This window comes from Triturus cristatus, chromosome 2_2, assembly GCF_964204655.1.
Source record: "Triturus cristatus chromosome 2_2, aTriCri1.1, whole genome shotgun sequence".
NCBI classification, from domain to species: Eukaryota; Metazoa; Chordata; class Amphibia; order Caudata; family Salamandridae; genus Triturus; species Triturus cristatus.
The window spans coordinates 1,161,876,912-1,161,892,464 of NC_140582.1; the positions used below are offsets into that span (position 1 = coordinate 1,161,876,912).

The 15,553-nt window shown below is 41.2% G+C and overlaps 1 protein-coding gene across 2 annotated transcripts in view; it reads right to left on the reverse strand.

The window, feature by feature from the left end:
• Window positions 1-1,076: 1,076 nt before the first annotated feature.
• Window positions 1,077-15,553, reverse strand: part of ADAM33 (ADAM metallopeptidase domain 33) — a 117,821-nt gene continuing 103,344 nt past the window's right edge. The window contains exons 11-14 of one of the 2 annotated variants that reach the window (XM_085642699.1): window positions 7,925-8,061; window positions 6,231-6,336; window positions 5,950-5,995; window positions 1,077-5,551 (exon numbers count right to left, since the gene is read on the reverse strand). In XM_085642699.1, coding sequence (XP_085498825.1) covers window positions 5,379-5,551; window positions 5,950-5,995; window positions 6,231-6,336; window positions 7,925-8,061 — 462 coding nt within the window. In that variant the 3' untranslated portion in view covers window positions 1,077-5,378. The remainder of the gene's footprint in view (window positions 5,552-5,949; window positions 5,996-6,230; window positions 6,337-7,924; window positions 8,062-15,553) is intronic. The other variant, XM_085642700.1, reaches the window with a different exon arrangement.

Genomic DNA, 15,553 nt, shown 5'->3' on the forward strand with positions numbered 1-15,553 from the left:
GAGATTTACTAATGGCTGATTTGTCTCAGTGCATCACACAATTCTGTGTTGTAAAACATGGAGTACAGCACTGCCTCTGTAAGGCATGGTTATATCCTAAGACCCTTCCTCAGTTACACACTTCATACTCTTGGAGTATGGTTCTGTATAAATTACAAATGACAGGTAAACAATATGTTATGTTGTGTTGCAATGTAGGTTTCAATGACTAACACAACTACACCTGCCCAACACCACATCACCATGCTTGTTGTTTTTCTGTGGATGTCCAGTAATGTTTCTATGCCAGTTGAAGGTGGACTCTTTGGCAAGCAAAGATATTCATGTTCCTTGTCCTGGCTGGCATAGTGCGCCAAATGGCCTTCTCTGTTCCTATGAAAGTCTGTGACTCTTGCATTATCAGCAGTGTCACATTCCAGTGTCCTCCATCACATAAACACGTTCCTCCCCCTTGAATCTGTAACTGTCCAACCACGAGCTGCCTCGAGAGGGTCTCTCCTGTAACACTAGAAACCAAGGGCCAAATGTACGACCATTTGCTTTGGCACTCGCAAATTTGTGAGTCGCAAAAGCAAATGTACAACTGTGTCAGGGGCACTGTTAGCGATTCCTAACAAGGTCCCAAAATGCGAGGCTCATGAATATTAATGAGGCACTCGCAATTTGAGACCCCCATTGGGAATGGCTGGCCCTCCCAGGGATGGTGGCCTGCTGGGCTCAGCAGACCTCCATGTCTGGTACTGCTTTTAAATAAAGCAGTTTTTTTTAAAAATGTATTTATTTATTTATTTTTTAAAATGCAGCCTGTTTTCCTTAATTGCGGTTGCAAAACAGTCATACATAGGGCTCAGACTCGCTATTAGGAAGAGACGCCCTTGAAACGCCCCTTCCTAATAGCGAGTCGCAAATCCTAATTAGCAAGTCACAAATAAATTGTGACTCGCTTATTAGGATTTGTACATGGCCCTTAGGTACTTTTGCATGCACAAAAATACGTCGTACATCTGGCCCCAAGTATCATCCCCTACAAAATAAATTCATAATTCCTTCGTGTACACCTTGGGTATGCACTTCTATTTTCTTTCTTGTATTTTTTTTTTTTTTAAATGATAATAAATCAACTAGGTGGTACCATCCGGATCATTTATCAGTTACCGCCTGTCCAAAATAAATTCTTCTCAGACCGAAGATGCACACTTCTTACCGCACTAATGCACCTTTACCCAATTTTCAGTAGAGATTCGCACAATTACCGTCTTTTTCTTTTTAAAGTTGTTAACCAAAGTAACTGGGGTGCACCCAGACGGCTTGTGAATTAATATTTTTTTTTAACTAAGTGAGGAGACAGCCTTACAGCAAGAAGCACACGTTTGAACTTAGGAAGATTTTTTAAACTCCACCACCTGGAATAACCCAGAGACATGGACGATTGCTCCTTGGAAAGAGAAGATACCTTTGAAGCTGGTGGAATGCTGCTTCTCATGCGGCCTCTTGTTCCTGGAAGCGACAGCAAGACTGAGGAACCATGGCGACCACCCATCTGCATACACAGGGCTGAGGGCAGGGTCAGTGATGGGTAAGCAACCACTTTATTCCAAAGTTCACGATAAAATGGTTTTAAAATACATACTTTACAGTATTTCCCCCATCATGATTTATATTTTTGAGGTCTTACAGGCCTAGTTTTAGACAATCAAGAGTTTGGTTTCTATATTTGAAGCGCTGATAATGACACCATCTTTCAATGGAAAAATACTGATTTAATGTACTTTGAAAAGATTCTTTAGAGTGCTGCATGTATCATATGGCATTAGTATATAGAAAACCTTTAACACATAATCTTAAAAGAATTACTGGACACTGGTCTAAAATTGCAACCCTTTGTAGATCACACTGCTTATATGACTTTGTATGGAAGGCCCTTCATATGTACATTGCTTGATAAATTAGTATGAAATATTAAATACATTCACAGTATCCCATGAACTAAATTCACTGTTAAGTTTAATGTACATTAGGAACTAAATTCACAGCTTTTGTATAGCTAGTATGAATTATACACTAAATTGAAAGGGGAAACAAAAGCCCTCAAAGCAGGAGATTTGTTTACTGAAAAACATTAAAAGAAATAATTCTGACATGCTGGGCGTTTTTTCCCTGTATGTGGGGACCATAGAGTTTTCCTGGCAGTCCCAAACAGAAAGAGTTTACAAAAGGAACGACCACCCTATATAGAATGAACGCTGTGTCTTACTTTTTCCAACGGCCCAGTAGCGGGCAGGTCGTCAGTAAACGGTTTCCACCGACCGAGCCATGAGAGGCTCCGCATTGGAAACCTTAGGCTACCCCCGACTCAAAAGAGTGTGGGAACCTCGAGTTGGTTGGATGAGAGATATGAGAATATCCCATATCCACCAAAATCGAAATGAGCCCCAATAGATTTGTGTAGCTTGGTAGGAACTATGAATCATATTTACAGAGCTTATATATTGTAGTGTGAATTATGATTAAAAATAGTTTTCATATGCCTTCTTGTGAACTGTAAATAACATCTACAGTGCTTGCATAGCTTAGTGTGATTTATTATTTAAATTCACAGTGTTTGCATCTCAGTATGAATCATGAACTAAATTCACAATGTTTGTGTACATAACATGAATGACATTTACACTCTTTGCATAACTTAGTATGAACTGTATTTACACTGTGTAGCTTAGTATAAATTATATTTTAAACTCATAGTGGTATGTAGCTTAGTCTGTAATAGGATTTCTCTTCATAGGATGTTGAGAGCGCGGTATGCATCATGGTACCAATTCATAACATTTAATTCTTGGAAGCAATCATGAGTTATGACTCAGTCACTGAACTACCATGTCTCATTGCATATTCACACACTTATTTACAATTTCTATACATGTACAAAATATCTTTAAAACCCAGTGTGACTTACAATTCAACTTTACAGTGCGTGCCAAAAATGAAAGTTTCCACACATTATTGGTTCCCCGTTCGGTGTTTTTCTGCTTATTGTAGGTGTTGGTGTTCAGTTTTATCAGTCGGCCATTGGTTTTATTGTATCGCTGTTTGATTGTACTGTATTCATCACTTTGCATATCACCATGTTTAGTCACTATTGCTTCACCCTGTTTTCCCTCTACGTAAAAGCACTGGTTTCCATCAAGTTGAATTATTTTGACTTGTTTTGAGATTATTTGATCTGGGTAGTTGCATCAGTGTGAGTCTGGGTGACGTGAGCCATATTCTGCATCGTACTCTATGTTATTGGGATTTCCTGTTGGCCGAAAATGAAGTAACAAAATGTGTGCCTCTTCATTTCTTCTTCAAGGGCAGTGATTTGCCATGGTGCAGATACCCATGTGTAGTAGTACAAAAGTCAAAGTCTCTTTGCTGTGAAATGTTTACCTACAAGAACACTGGAATGTTGAGAGCGCCCATTGAAGACAATGGAGTACAACAGAGCCAATAATAGCTGGTTAATCGGGTCACATCTTTTCCATCAGTCGGGTTACGATTCACCCAAATTCACATTGTTAATCTTACACTGTTATTTCACTGTTCGCTGTTCCCTAATAGTCTATCCTATCACCCACTGTCTCTAACATGTCTGTGTAGTGGTTAGGTACCCTCGTTAAGCGTGTGGGTATCCCCATTCATTAGTACATTGACATTGCCCAGCAATCCGAGAAGACATGCAGTGACCATGACATTCGTCGTACCAACATATCTTCTTTCCAAGAAGAGTAACTCAACTCTTCAGAAAGCAGCCTCCAACTACTCATCGCCCAAAAATATAAATTTTCTGATATTCAGAGCATCTGCCGGACTTATTCTTTCTCTGTAAATTCTCCACTCTTGACTACCGTGCCAAATCCTTTGATTTCACCTTTGATTATAAACATGCAATAGTTATTAGCAACAAACACCTTTGTAAATGCTCCAGTTTCCAACACATCCCAGCCCTGGGATCCATATTACAGGACATTTCTACCTTCTAATACTCTCTGGAAATCCCATTCGGGTAGGCCTATACAGATCCAGTCTATTCACGCACTCAAAGACCTATCCTCCACCATGCCATGCCCAATCTGGGCACCATTACTGATTCACCATTGCACAGCGGGTCAACATCAAAACAGACTAAAGCTGACCAGGTGACCTAATCATTTCAGAAAACTGCAAATGTAACAAAGCAAGATGTTTCTGATTCTTTAGGCAGGTTTGGAGCGAGGACTAGCGTAGCCAATATTTCATAACTTGGGTTCAAGACATTTTTAGCAAGAATGAGTTATTCTCCTAAGTCTTTCATATCAAACCTATGCTCTCCTGTCTGATTACGGATTACAAACCAGTAGGATTCTTCCAGTTGACTTTTTATCCAATTGTATAGGTGCAATAGGGCACTATAAGCAAGACGTTTAAAGATTCTGGCTCACTTCTGAGGTGCACTTCCTCCCCTTGGGAAGCATGGTTCTCATATGTCTTACGCCTCAAGTTGGAGTCAGGTAACTACAGCACGAAACCCTATCTTCGTAGTTACTTGTAGCTGTGGGTGTTATATCCTACAGGGCACTATAAATGATGGAAGACAGAAGATCCTTCTTGTTTTTGTTGGTTATCTATCAAGCATCAAAAGATGAACCCCCTGCAGCACCCGAAAATGCTGCAAGGAATATACATCAGATACATTTACACCGAATGGAATGAACAGTTTTGTGCATTTTCACTGTATGCACTGAAAATGCGGCTTATGCAACCCTTGAAGATCCTTAGCAAATACACCCATGAGCAAATTCAACATTGTTCTACTGGTTAATATCCGGGCATTGCATTTTCTGGGGGTTTCCATAGGAAAGCAGCACAAATCCTTACACAGTTTGTGACCAGCTCCAATTTAAAAACCCCGTACCATTCTCCATTGTACCTTAAGCTATATGATAAACCCATTCACCCGATCAAACCTGGTTGAAATTTGTTTTCAGTCTGAGGATACTGAGTGACATGCATCTCTGAGGCTATTGGAAAACATCTTGGTTCACGCAGGCCGCATTCCTTGTTGCCTCAGCTCTACCTAGCTAGTATTCCAGTTTGTGATCAACTCAAGGAAATGTTGATATGGTTTAGTTAGGAAATATTGAGGTATTGAGGTTGTTCTGAATAAATAGTCCATTCATCTGCAGGGGACACCCCATGTATCTGTAAACATTGAAGTGGTCTAACTTCATAAAGTGCACTGCCTGGATACATATTCTGATGTTTGCATTGGGCTTTGTGAGCCAGTCACCACCATGGAGTATGCCAGTGAGGTACTCAGCACAAAAACATATCGGCCATCCCTCTGAAGCAGGATCCATCGGTCACACTGCTGCGCTAGACCAGTCCTCCCAGCTTCGGATCGAGGAGAATGTACTCCTTCTACTGAACATCGTCGGGAACTCTGCTTTCTGGCTCATCCTCCTTTGTTTCCAAATCACCCATGCGATTAGAGTCAGCAGAAGCAGAACACTCAGGTGTAAGGAGATGACCCCAACTGCAAGAAACGGAAATTGTGTTATATTCTCAATCACGCTCTACTCAATTTTTACTTCACAATTTAGCTTATTTACTAATATGGCTCTCTTGAGGATCTGAACTCTCTTGTAATGATTGTCTTTCAATTTAGGAGGCATATTTACCAATGGAATGGTTCAAGTTGGTAAATGTTAATTTACCAGTTGATGCTCCTCAAGAGTTGATTCTAGAACCCATCCACTAATAAATAAATACCAAGAGTGATATTAAATCTTGTTTTGCTTAGCAACTGTGGTGGTTTTAGGTGGATTCTGAATCTGTAGAGAATTATCTAAATTGAGTTCTTGCATATTTCACTTTATAAAGAAAAAAGACTGGTCTATAAGATTGAACAGCGTTGAGTGAAAAAACTCTTACCAATTGGAAGAATGTTAGCATGCTCGTCAGATGGCGCATACACATCCTGCAAAAGAGTGAAAAACCGTGCTAATCAAAGAGGAAAATTCAGAAACACCATGGAAAAAGTTGGAGATCTACTCCACATAGATTTGCTGCTAAGATTCGATTTCTGACTTTTTGTGGATTTTCTAAAATCCTCAGGAGAATTCATGTCAATCTGCCCAAACATGTGTACATCGGGCCTACTGACTTTACTTGGAGACGTCCATGCAACCATTCCCAATCCATAGGCTACTCACAATGTATGTCGTGGGCCGATCCTTCAGGCAGGTGACGTTCTTCTCTTGGAGGAATATGTTGAGTAAGCGATGACTGCAGTCGCTGAACACAGCCTTCATGTTGTGCCTGAAAGAGCCAGAGCGTGCATCATCACGGACCACAGCCATGTGTGGAGTAAAGTTACACATGGTTTTATGTACATATGTTTCTTCCTAGAAACTACTGCAGACTACAACCCACACAATACCATATGCTAAGTGTGGGATACTCAACAGTAAAGCGAGTAAGACATGACACCAGTGGGGGGGCTAACAACTATATACTGCTATTCCTTTGGCTCTGGGGGGCGGAGGGGAGGTGAAGGGACAGGGAAGAAAGGGATGGAAAGGGGAGGCTATGAGAAGGGAAAGAAAGGAGAGGGAGAGGGAAGGAGAGGGAAGAGGGAAGGAGAGGGAAGGGGAGTGGAAGACAAGGAAGGGTATGAAAATGAAGAGGAGGGGAGGGAAGCGAAGAGGAGGGAAGGGAAATGAATGAGGGAAGAGAAAGCGTGCAGAAGGAAGGAAAGGGAGGGAAGGGTAAAGAGAAGGAAGAGTAAAGAAGGTTGGAAGCAGTGGGCAAAAGAACGAAGATGGAATGGACAGACGGATGTACAGATGTGCCTGGTTTGGATGCATGGAATAGGTGGATGGATTCACCACATGTGGCTCACCACTAAGAATTGAAATATCTCCAGGACAAGTTTAACTATTCCATGAAAATACAACTGTAACATTCACTTACACAACAGCAACGGATAGTGATGTTACCCCAAGTTTTTAACATAGTTTGCCATCAGGGATAGACCTATCGTTTCCTAGGAATTCTGCAATAATGCATCAGACCTATGGAAAGACCCCTCTGCGGAAGAGAAGGACTTAACTGATGATGGCAAAGAGCTGAAACCCGCTGTCGGCCATTTAGGTCTCACCAAACCTAATTAAAGAAATGAAGGCCAAACATGCTCGAGAAACTCCTAAAACGCCTAAAATGCGTCTTGCTGTGAGATCTAGTGAAACAGCCATTTTTCAGAACAACAGCTGTTTCATTGTGGAGATGGGACCTTAAAAAGCTTCATGCTAGAACCAGAAAAAAGGAGAGTGGCATCACGAAAGAGTGGTTTCATTCATAGATGTGTCTAGTGGCATTGACATTAAGATTGGTTGATGCCAGGATTGATGGAAGGCATGCCAGTTACTCATCGTGGACTTCCAATGAAGTAACTCAGCCCACAGACTCCCAGGTCATAGGCAGAAGAATTGGTATTAAGAGTTCGGGTTCGAGAAGCGTCTCTCTCTAGTAAGTGGTAATGCTAATATGCAATATCCTGGCGATAACCGAGTATTAATGCTACAGACACTGATTCCACTTCTCCATAGATTTTGGTGAGGGGCTAAGAAGAGATGTAAAGTCCAGTCTCTGGGATTGAGCATTGATCCTCTCCACAAAGTTGCAGGTGTTTGTAGAGGATGACTTTGTGTGTGAGGCCTGCTGAATTATGCCCACCCCTGTGAGCAAAGAGCCACTGAGTGATTGAAGCAGCTACTCCTGCAGAGTAGAAGTTTGTAGTTGTCAGAAAAAGTTCATAATTCTCAATAAGATGTTCTGCTGCTAGAGGGATACGGGTCTATGGACGTAGAACTAGAGGCCATCACATACAGAAGATATTGCTTCTTACCCAGTGTGCTTCGATAACAAACAGTGTCCATGGGACACAGGGCAGTGGCATTCCTGCGTGTCGTGAATCATTCCCAGATTGTGACCCATCTCATGAGCCACGTACTTTGCCAAATCAGTGGCGCTGACTCCAGAATCCTAGAATACAAACAGAGGTGCACAATCTTGTTATTTTCTGGTGTAGATGTCATTGCACTAGGTTTACATCCAATCACTTGTACCAGAATGAAGGCATACATGCTGTGTACTGGTTAGGCTCTTTCACATATAGATTAAGGCTATTGCGTCATCATGAGGATGTAGCAACACCAAACACAGAATTCAGGTATTTATTAAATCTGTTGTCAGATAGCTCTATACCCTACTTGTTTTTCTTTTATTATTACAGCACATCACTAGTATTTCATCTTCTTCCCTGGCGTCTCTATCTTCACCCAAACGTCAAATTTGAATCCACACCTCAAATCCTTATTTCACTGGCCAAAACAACAGCCAACATGTAAACACACAAAGGAGTCAATTCACAGAGGCACGTATGAGCACGTGAAGACGTTCTTCAGAATTGCCTTCAGAACTGGTCATATAGTTTGGAACAGAGTAAAAAAAATGACTCGGGTTCCAAGAGTGTGCTCATTAAATAAAAGGTAGCCACCAAAATCATCACATGAATTTAGGGATGGCTAAAGATAATGGGGCCACTTCACAAAGGCATTCTTGAATATGTGAGGTAGGACTACGCACATACAGAGCATATTCATCATTGCTTTTGTGATTTGGCCCTAATATAACGGTGTGTGAACTATACATCCCATGGGTTCAAGGGAGAGGACTATCCTTCATATTACAACTGCTCTTCTGCACCTGGACAGCAAGGAGACATTGCAATGATCTGGATGTAAGGGACTATCCTGCCATTGTGTGTTGCCGCACATGAGCCCTATGGACCAGAGAGATGATAGCTATGTTCTCCAGACAGCAGTACACTCGCCTACTATGTGGACTGGCTTTTCCTGAAACTTGTGGGGTTTAATTAACAGAGGGCATTATTTAGAGTTGCGCAGGTGGCGTACTGTGCCAAAATATGGCAGCCATTCTGTATTATAAATGCCATAGGCTCTAATGCTCTTGTAATATGGCAGACGGCACATCCACCATATTTGTGATAGAGGATCCCGTCTGCCAAACTCTAAAAAGGCCCATAGTTTGGATTAACTTACCCTATAACCAATTGCTCACCTTTGTCTCAGGGAATCCTAGCTTTCACATAAAAAAGCCCAGAGTATGGCTGATTGCAGCCTCCAGATTGGTCTAGGTCGAGACGTTGGACTTTCAACATCCTTTTTAAGTTCATTCACCAGGACAAACCCCACCTTTTATTTGATCACAAGTGTTGTAAAGTCAGTATCTGGGACTGCGTAGATCCCAAACAACTTATTCGAAGTTCTTCATTAAAATTGTGATTATTTGTCTGTTTTTAACTTTTGCCAGTGGGTTTTATTCTTACATGTTTTATTGGGAATATATTTCATTATTGTGTCTAAAGTACTCCTTTTACCAATCGTATTTACTGGTGTCAAATTTTAACATTTGCAAAATGTTGTTTCTACAGTAATTTCTAGTAATGTGGTTACTGTTATATTTCTCTTAGAACTTTTTAATACTTCTTTCTCGGTTTTGAATGTTTATTTTTGCGTTTTGTTTTTTATAAGCAACATGTTTCAATATTTTTAACATTACACTTGAGCTCTGCTGCAGTGCCTTATAACATTTATTATTGGCTGATGTTTTTCATTTTGCTTTATTTCGGATCTCTTAATCCTTTCACTAGTTCTTATCAAATTTTGGTAGATGAGCTATAATCTTGTTATCTAATCTAGTTGCTGCTATTGATGTACTTAGTTTCCCGCAGTACCTTTGTACTGTTGTGTTGTTGTTTGATAAGCAGTGCACTTACAAACACATTCTCTGAAGTTTGTCTTGTTGCTAGTAAAGATGAGCCTAAGCGACCCTGAATTAAACCGGATTATCTGTGTGTACTGGACTACTGGTCCTTGTCAGTTTTCAGGACAGTTTCACACTGTGTCCCTTTACAATTTTAATATTACTACAATTCTGACATAGATCCATTTCCAATCACTCCTAATGTATTTAGTTCTAGGTAAGCAGGGCTCAAGGGGGGTGGACCCCAGGAATGACTACGATGGATAATAGTTTGCTCAGTCACTACAAGAGGGCAATGCAGAGAAGTCTGATCCTCCTGTTTTGCCTTGGCCTACTCTGCCGGCTTCTTCTTAATGAAGACTTCAAAACTTTTCCAACTTTGAGATTCAAAACTCAATGCAAGTAGGTTTTTGCAACAGGAAGCTGCTACCTTTTCTATGAGAATGTTCTAAAAATGGTTTGCAAGAAGATTTTCATCTAAAGTTTTTTGCATAAAACTTGGTTACTCAAGAGCGGTTGTGATACATTGTAAAGTGCAATTGTTGCAAATTTCACAAGCGAAATGGAAAATTCACCTATTTGCTAATTTCAAAATAGCATTCTTGGAAGACTTCAACAGTGAAGGCTTTTAGTGTTGCTGTTATCACATCGTTGCGTACATCAGTGACCACTTATGGCGACTTACTCTTAGGAAGATTTCACTGTGGACTGCTGTCTGGGTGCAGTAAATATTAAATTACATTAGGCTCTTGGGGGCATATGTATCAAACGATTTTATATTCGCAAACGCTGCGAATCGCAAAAAAACTGCGTTTGCGAATACAAAATCGCAAAAGGAGATGTATGAGGCATTTCAGCCTCGCAATCTTAAGGAATCGCTAAATTTGCGATTTCTTAAGTTTGCGTAAGCATTTAAGAAATCGCAAATTGCGATTTCTTAAATGCAATGTAACACGCACCCAAGTTGTGCGATTTCTCCTTAAGAAATCGCAAATTACCACCAACTTCAAGTTGGTGGTAAATTGCGATTTCTTTGAAATATGCACTTTTTTGCATATTTCAAAGTGCCATGTGGTGCACATACATGCCCTTAGGGCATGTATGTGCGCCATATGTGCACACATGCTGATTTCAGGGGTGCATCAGGGTGTCATCATGACACCCTTGCACCTTTGAAAATATTCTCAAATTGCGATTAGCAAATAGCGATTCGCAAATTGAGAAGGACTTCCTATTCATTGGGAATGGGAAGGTATTCCTTAATTGCAATTTCGCAATTTGCTAATCGCAATTAAGGAATTTTAAGAAATCGCAAAATTTGTGCGATTTTTTAAATACATCCCGTTTTGCAATTCTCAAATAGCAATTCTCAAAAAATCGCTATTTGACAATCGCAAATGGAGATGTTGATACATATGCCCCTTGGTCTTATGAGGAATTGGCAAGAAGGGTTCTAAAATAACTAAGCCACTGTACTAATTATATTGACTTCAGAAGTATAAAAGGCTGAATGAGAATATGTGCCTCCAACTTGTGACCTTCAAGGTACACAAAGATGTCCTCAGTGCATGCATCATTCCACTGCAGCGTCTTCCAGGGACCAGGAGGGTGTGAAATTGGTCCTCCCAGAAAGACACATTAGAATGGTTTTTCAAGTCCTATCTGGATGGCGGAAATGCCCTGCTCCACGGCCTCCACACTGGGCCACATTAAAAGCATCCCACACACATAGCTTAACTCATGAAGGACTTAAAGAAATAGGAACACATCACTCCCACCCTGATGGAATTCCACTGGAAGATCTTGCCTGCCCCCATCACCTTCAAAACCAGCCCCATCACCTACAAAACTATAAAGACCAGCACTGCTGCCTGTCTGACTGACAAGCTCTCCATCTCTGGTGTCAAAGGTCACACCTGCAGCCAGATCACCATCAGAGAGGAAACAAAGAACAACAAGGTAAAGTGTGGTAACTTCCACTCTAAGCTGCACTAAAACCTCTCAAATATATGAGGAACCGTTGGAAGAACTTGGCTGGATGCGCTGACAGAAGCCACTGATTACCTGTGTGTTATAGCAAGAAGGAGTAGCTCACAATAGATCTCACAGTGGATCAAAGTATTCTCGCGGTGTCTGCGAGAAATGCGCATGCGCGGGCGTCCGCGCATGCGCATTCGCGTGAAGAAGTTACCGTCAGAAAGAAGAGGGAGTCCCAGGACGCCGCGCTGAAGGTAAGGAGGTTTATATTTACTTTTAACCTTCTTTAAATTATTTTTAAATTAGGGCGGGCGGGCGGCACGTAGTGGGGCTATGCGGAGCGCGCGAGTGTGTGTAGATTTTGCCACACTACGCGCTGCTCCACGTAGCCCCACTACGCCCACTACGCCCAGGCCTGCTGGAAAGCAAAACTCCGAGTAAAAACAATGCCAAGGATGTTAGGTCCAACATGTACTGATAGTCCATATTCAACAAAGGCCTTTCCCACATTTGCTTTCCTCAGACCCAGGTTTTGTGTTCACAAACAGGACCGGTGGGTAGGTAGAAGTCTGTGCTAGCAGCCGATAATGGCCCTCCTTGCACACAAAAGTATTGTGCGTTTACAATATATTGTTATAATGTGAACCATGTGGGTGAAGTGCTTATATCATTATAGCCTCCCAGACCTTGTTTCACGCAAGTCCGATTAAGATAGTATTTATTTAATTTTAACAACTTTCAAATCATGTCTACTCATACCCTTACTCTCTGCATGTTGGTGTATACGCCCACGCCAATCACCAAGGGGATAGATTAACATTGTGCTCTTTCCGGTGGCAGGCAGGTGCAAAGTCCAGAAAGGCACAGGGGAAGGAATGACCAAGGGAGGCAATTAACTTTCTGAATCATGAATGCTCTGGCACTTCTCAAACTTAAAGCATTGGTTAACGTCACTCTGAGTGACTGCATTTAGCCCTTTCACAATGAGCACATCCGCACACAAGGTAGTTTCCTTCAGTGCCAGTGTTATTGGTTTTACTTTATTATTACTCTAGTGTTGCCTTGTTTGTAGAGCCTGATGTGATAGCAGGAGGCTGTCTACCAGATGGGAGCACAGGGAACATTCCAGCTTTATAAGTTTTTGTTTCCTGTCAATGCTGTTGTAAATTCCTTTGTTTAGCTGGCTGCTGCTTTTATACACCATGCTAGCAGCACATATGTACTCTGAATATAACCTCATGCGGTTACTCTAGCTTTGCAACCCTGTCTGTCAATCCTTCTTTTTTGCTCTTCTTTCCTTTCTTTCTCTTTCTTTCTTCCCTTCTTTTTTTCCTTCTTTCTGTTATTCTTCCCAACTTTCTTTCCGTCTTTCTTTCACTCCTTTTCCTTTTTTTATTTCTTTCTTTCCTTCCTTCTATCTTTCTCTTTGCTTCATTCTTCTATCTTTTTCTTTCCTCTCCTTTCATTCTTTACTTGATTTTTCTTTCCTTCTCTTCCCCTTTTTCTTTCCTTTTTTCTTCCATCTTTCTATATTTCTTCCATTCTTTTCTTCTTTTTGCCTTCTTTTGTTTTTTCTGTTTCCTTCATTTGTTCATTGTTCCTCCTTTGATTTCTTCTGTCTTTCCTTCCTTCTTTCCCTATTTTTCTTCTTTAATTCCTTCGGTCTTTCCTTCTCTCTCCTTTCTTTCCTTCCCTGTCTTTCTTTACTTCTATATTTTTCTCTACTTCTTTCTTTCCTTCTTTAATCCTTCTGTCTTTCCTTCCTTTTCTTCTTTCCTTCTTTTTTGCCTTCTTTCGTTCTTTCCATCTTTCCGTCCTTCCTTTCTTTCTTCCTTTCCCTCTTTCTTTATTTCTTAAATTTTTTCCTGTTCTTTCCATTGTTCATTCCTTACTTCTTTCTTTCATTCTTTCCTTCCAGTTATCTTTCCTTCTCTGCTATCTTTCCCTTTCCTTCTTTCCTCCTTGCTTTCCTACCATCCTTTCTTTGCGTCTCTATCTTCCCTTCCTTATTTATTTTCTTCTTTTTCTTGCATTCTTTTTTTCCTTTCTAGCCTTCTTTCTCTTTCTTCCTTCCTTCTATCTTTCCTTCTTAACTTGTTTCCTTTCTTCTCTTTCTTTCCTTCTATCTTTCTTTCTTTCTTTTTTCTTGCCAGCCAATGCTAGAACGATTGTCTTTTTTAAGACTGTGTTGGCCTAGGCCTTTGATTTGATTTTACCTGTCGGGGTTTTCCACCAGACATTGTCCATTAGTATGTGGTTCTGTCATTCAATTTTTTCTTCCACCCACTCATGCATGCATCAAGGGGCAAAGAATCAACCCACTTCTGCCACTGGCTGACTTCACCATAAGTTATGATTTGCTGCCCTTTCACTGAGAGCACATCAACACACAAAGTAGTTCCCTTCAGTGCCAGGGAGTACTATGGCAATGTGTGCTTTTTTAGACCAAAATAATATTTTTGCTCTTAGCCAATGTTTCTGATTATATTGGTGAGGGCCCGGCAGCTTCCGGGGCAAAAAAGTATTGCAAAAACCACAACAAAAAATGAATTGCCAAACGTGTGGCTGCCAATGCCAGACCTATTGGCTTTTCTAATGTTTGTTTAAATCAGTTACTGAGCATGTGGGAAAGATCAGAGGCAGAGGAAAGAGGAATAGAAAACAGGAGCCATGGCTGACGGAAGGCAAAGTGTATCCACAGTCTTCCAACGGATAAGTATGTGGGGAAAAGCCAGTTCACAGGTGAGACAGGGACACGTGCACAGAGGAGAGGGGTACAGATGTGAGAGTCATTGCTGCCAAATCATCCCAATTCATGTGTGGCACCTTTTCTAGTCCTGGCTTTTTAGCCAGCATTTCCAAACATAGAATCTGCGAGCTCATATAATGGGAAAATAAAAACTGCAAGTCCCAGAATGCATAGAACTCTTGGCTAAGACTCCAGAGTAAGGTGAAGTTGTTATATCTGACATTGTGCAACCTGGCAGCATTGGAGAATGATCTGTATGCAAGATGTGCAAGTGCAGGGAGAAGAAAGAAAGAGAGGTGGGAAGGTGAAGGCGCATTAGTAAGAGAAAGGGACATCGAGAGGAGTGGTGCTCAAAGGAGCATAGTAGTGGAGGCAAAAGCTGGGCGATAAAATAATAGCGTAAACCAATTCCCAAATTAAAAAAATTGGGAATTCCATGTCAGATCCAGTCAGCCTGCAACAAGGGATCCCACAAGGTTCAATTCTTTCCTCAACCCTTTTCAATCTCTACCTCGAACCCCCCTGCACCATCCTCAGGAACTCTGGAGTTCTCGTCTACTGATAAAGCTATGACATCCAAATCTACTTGAAAGTCCCAAGCCTGGAAGATTGCACCCACTCATTGAACTCCCTGAACAGAATGTAGACTTAGATGGCTAACAATCACCTCAAACTATACACAACAAAAACTGAATTTCTTCTCATCTCTCCAAAGAAAGCTAACTTGGACACAAGAAATTTTACCACATTTCCCCTATTCTACGTTCCCTTCAGTGGCTTCCTATAAAAGCAAGAGCCTCCCAGAGGAACTGAAAATCTCAGGCACCTGCTGAGACTCACCAAATGCTATATTTTTCCTCCTTGAATACCACACTTTCACTAGCCCTGGGCAGAGCTGGCATAGTGCCTCTACGCGTAGCTCCATGGAGTTTGGAAAAATCTCTGTGGAGCTACACGGAGCTT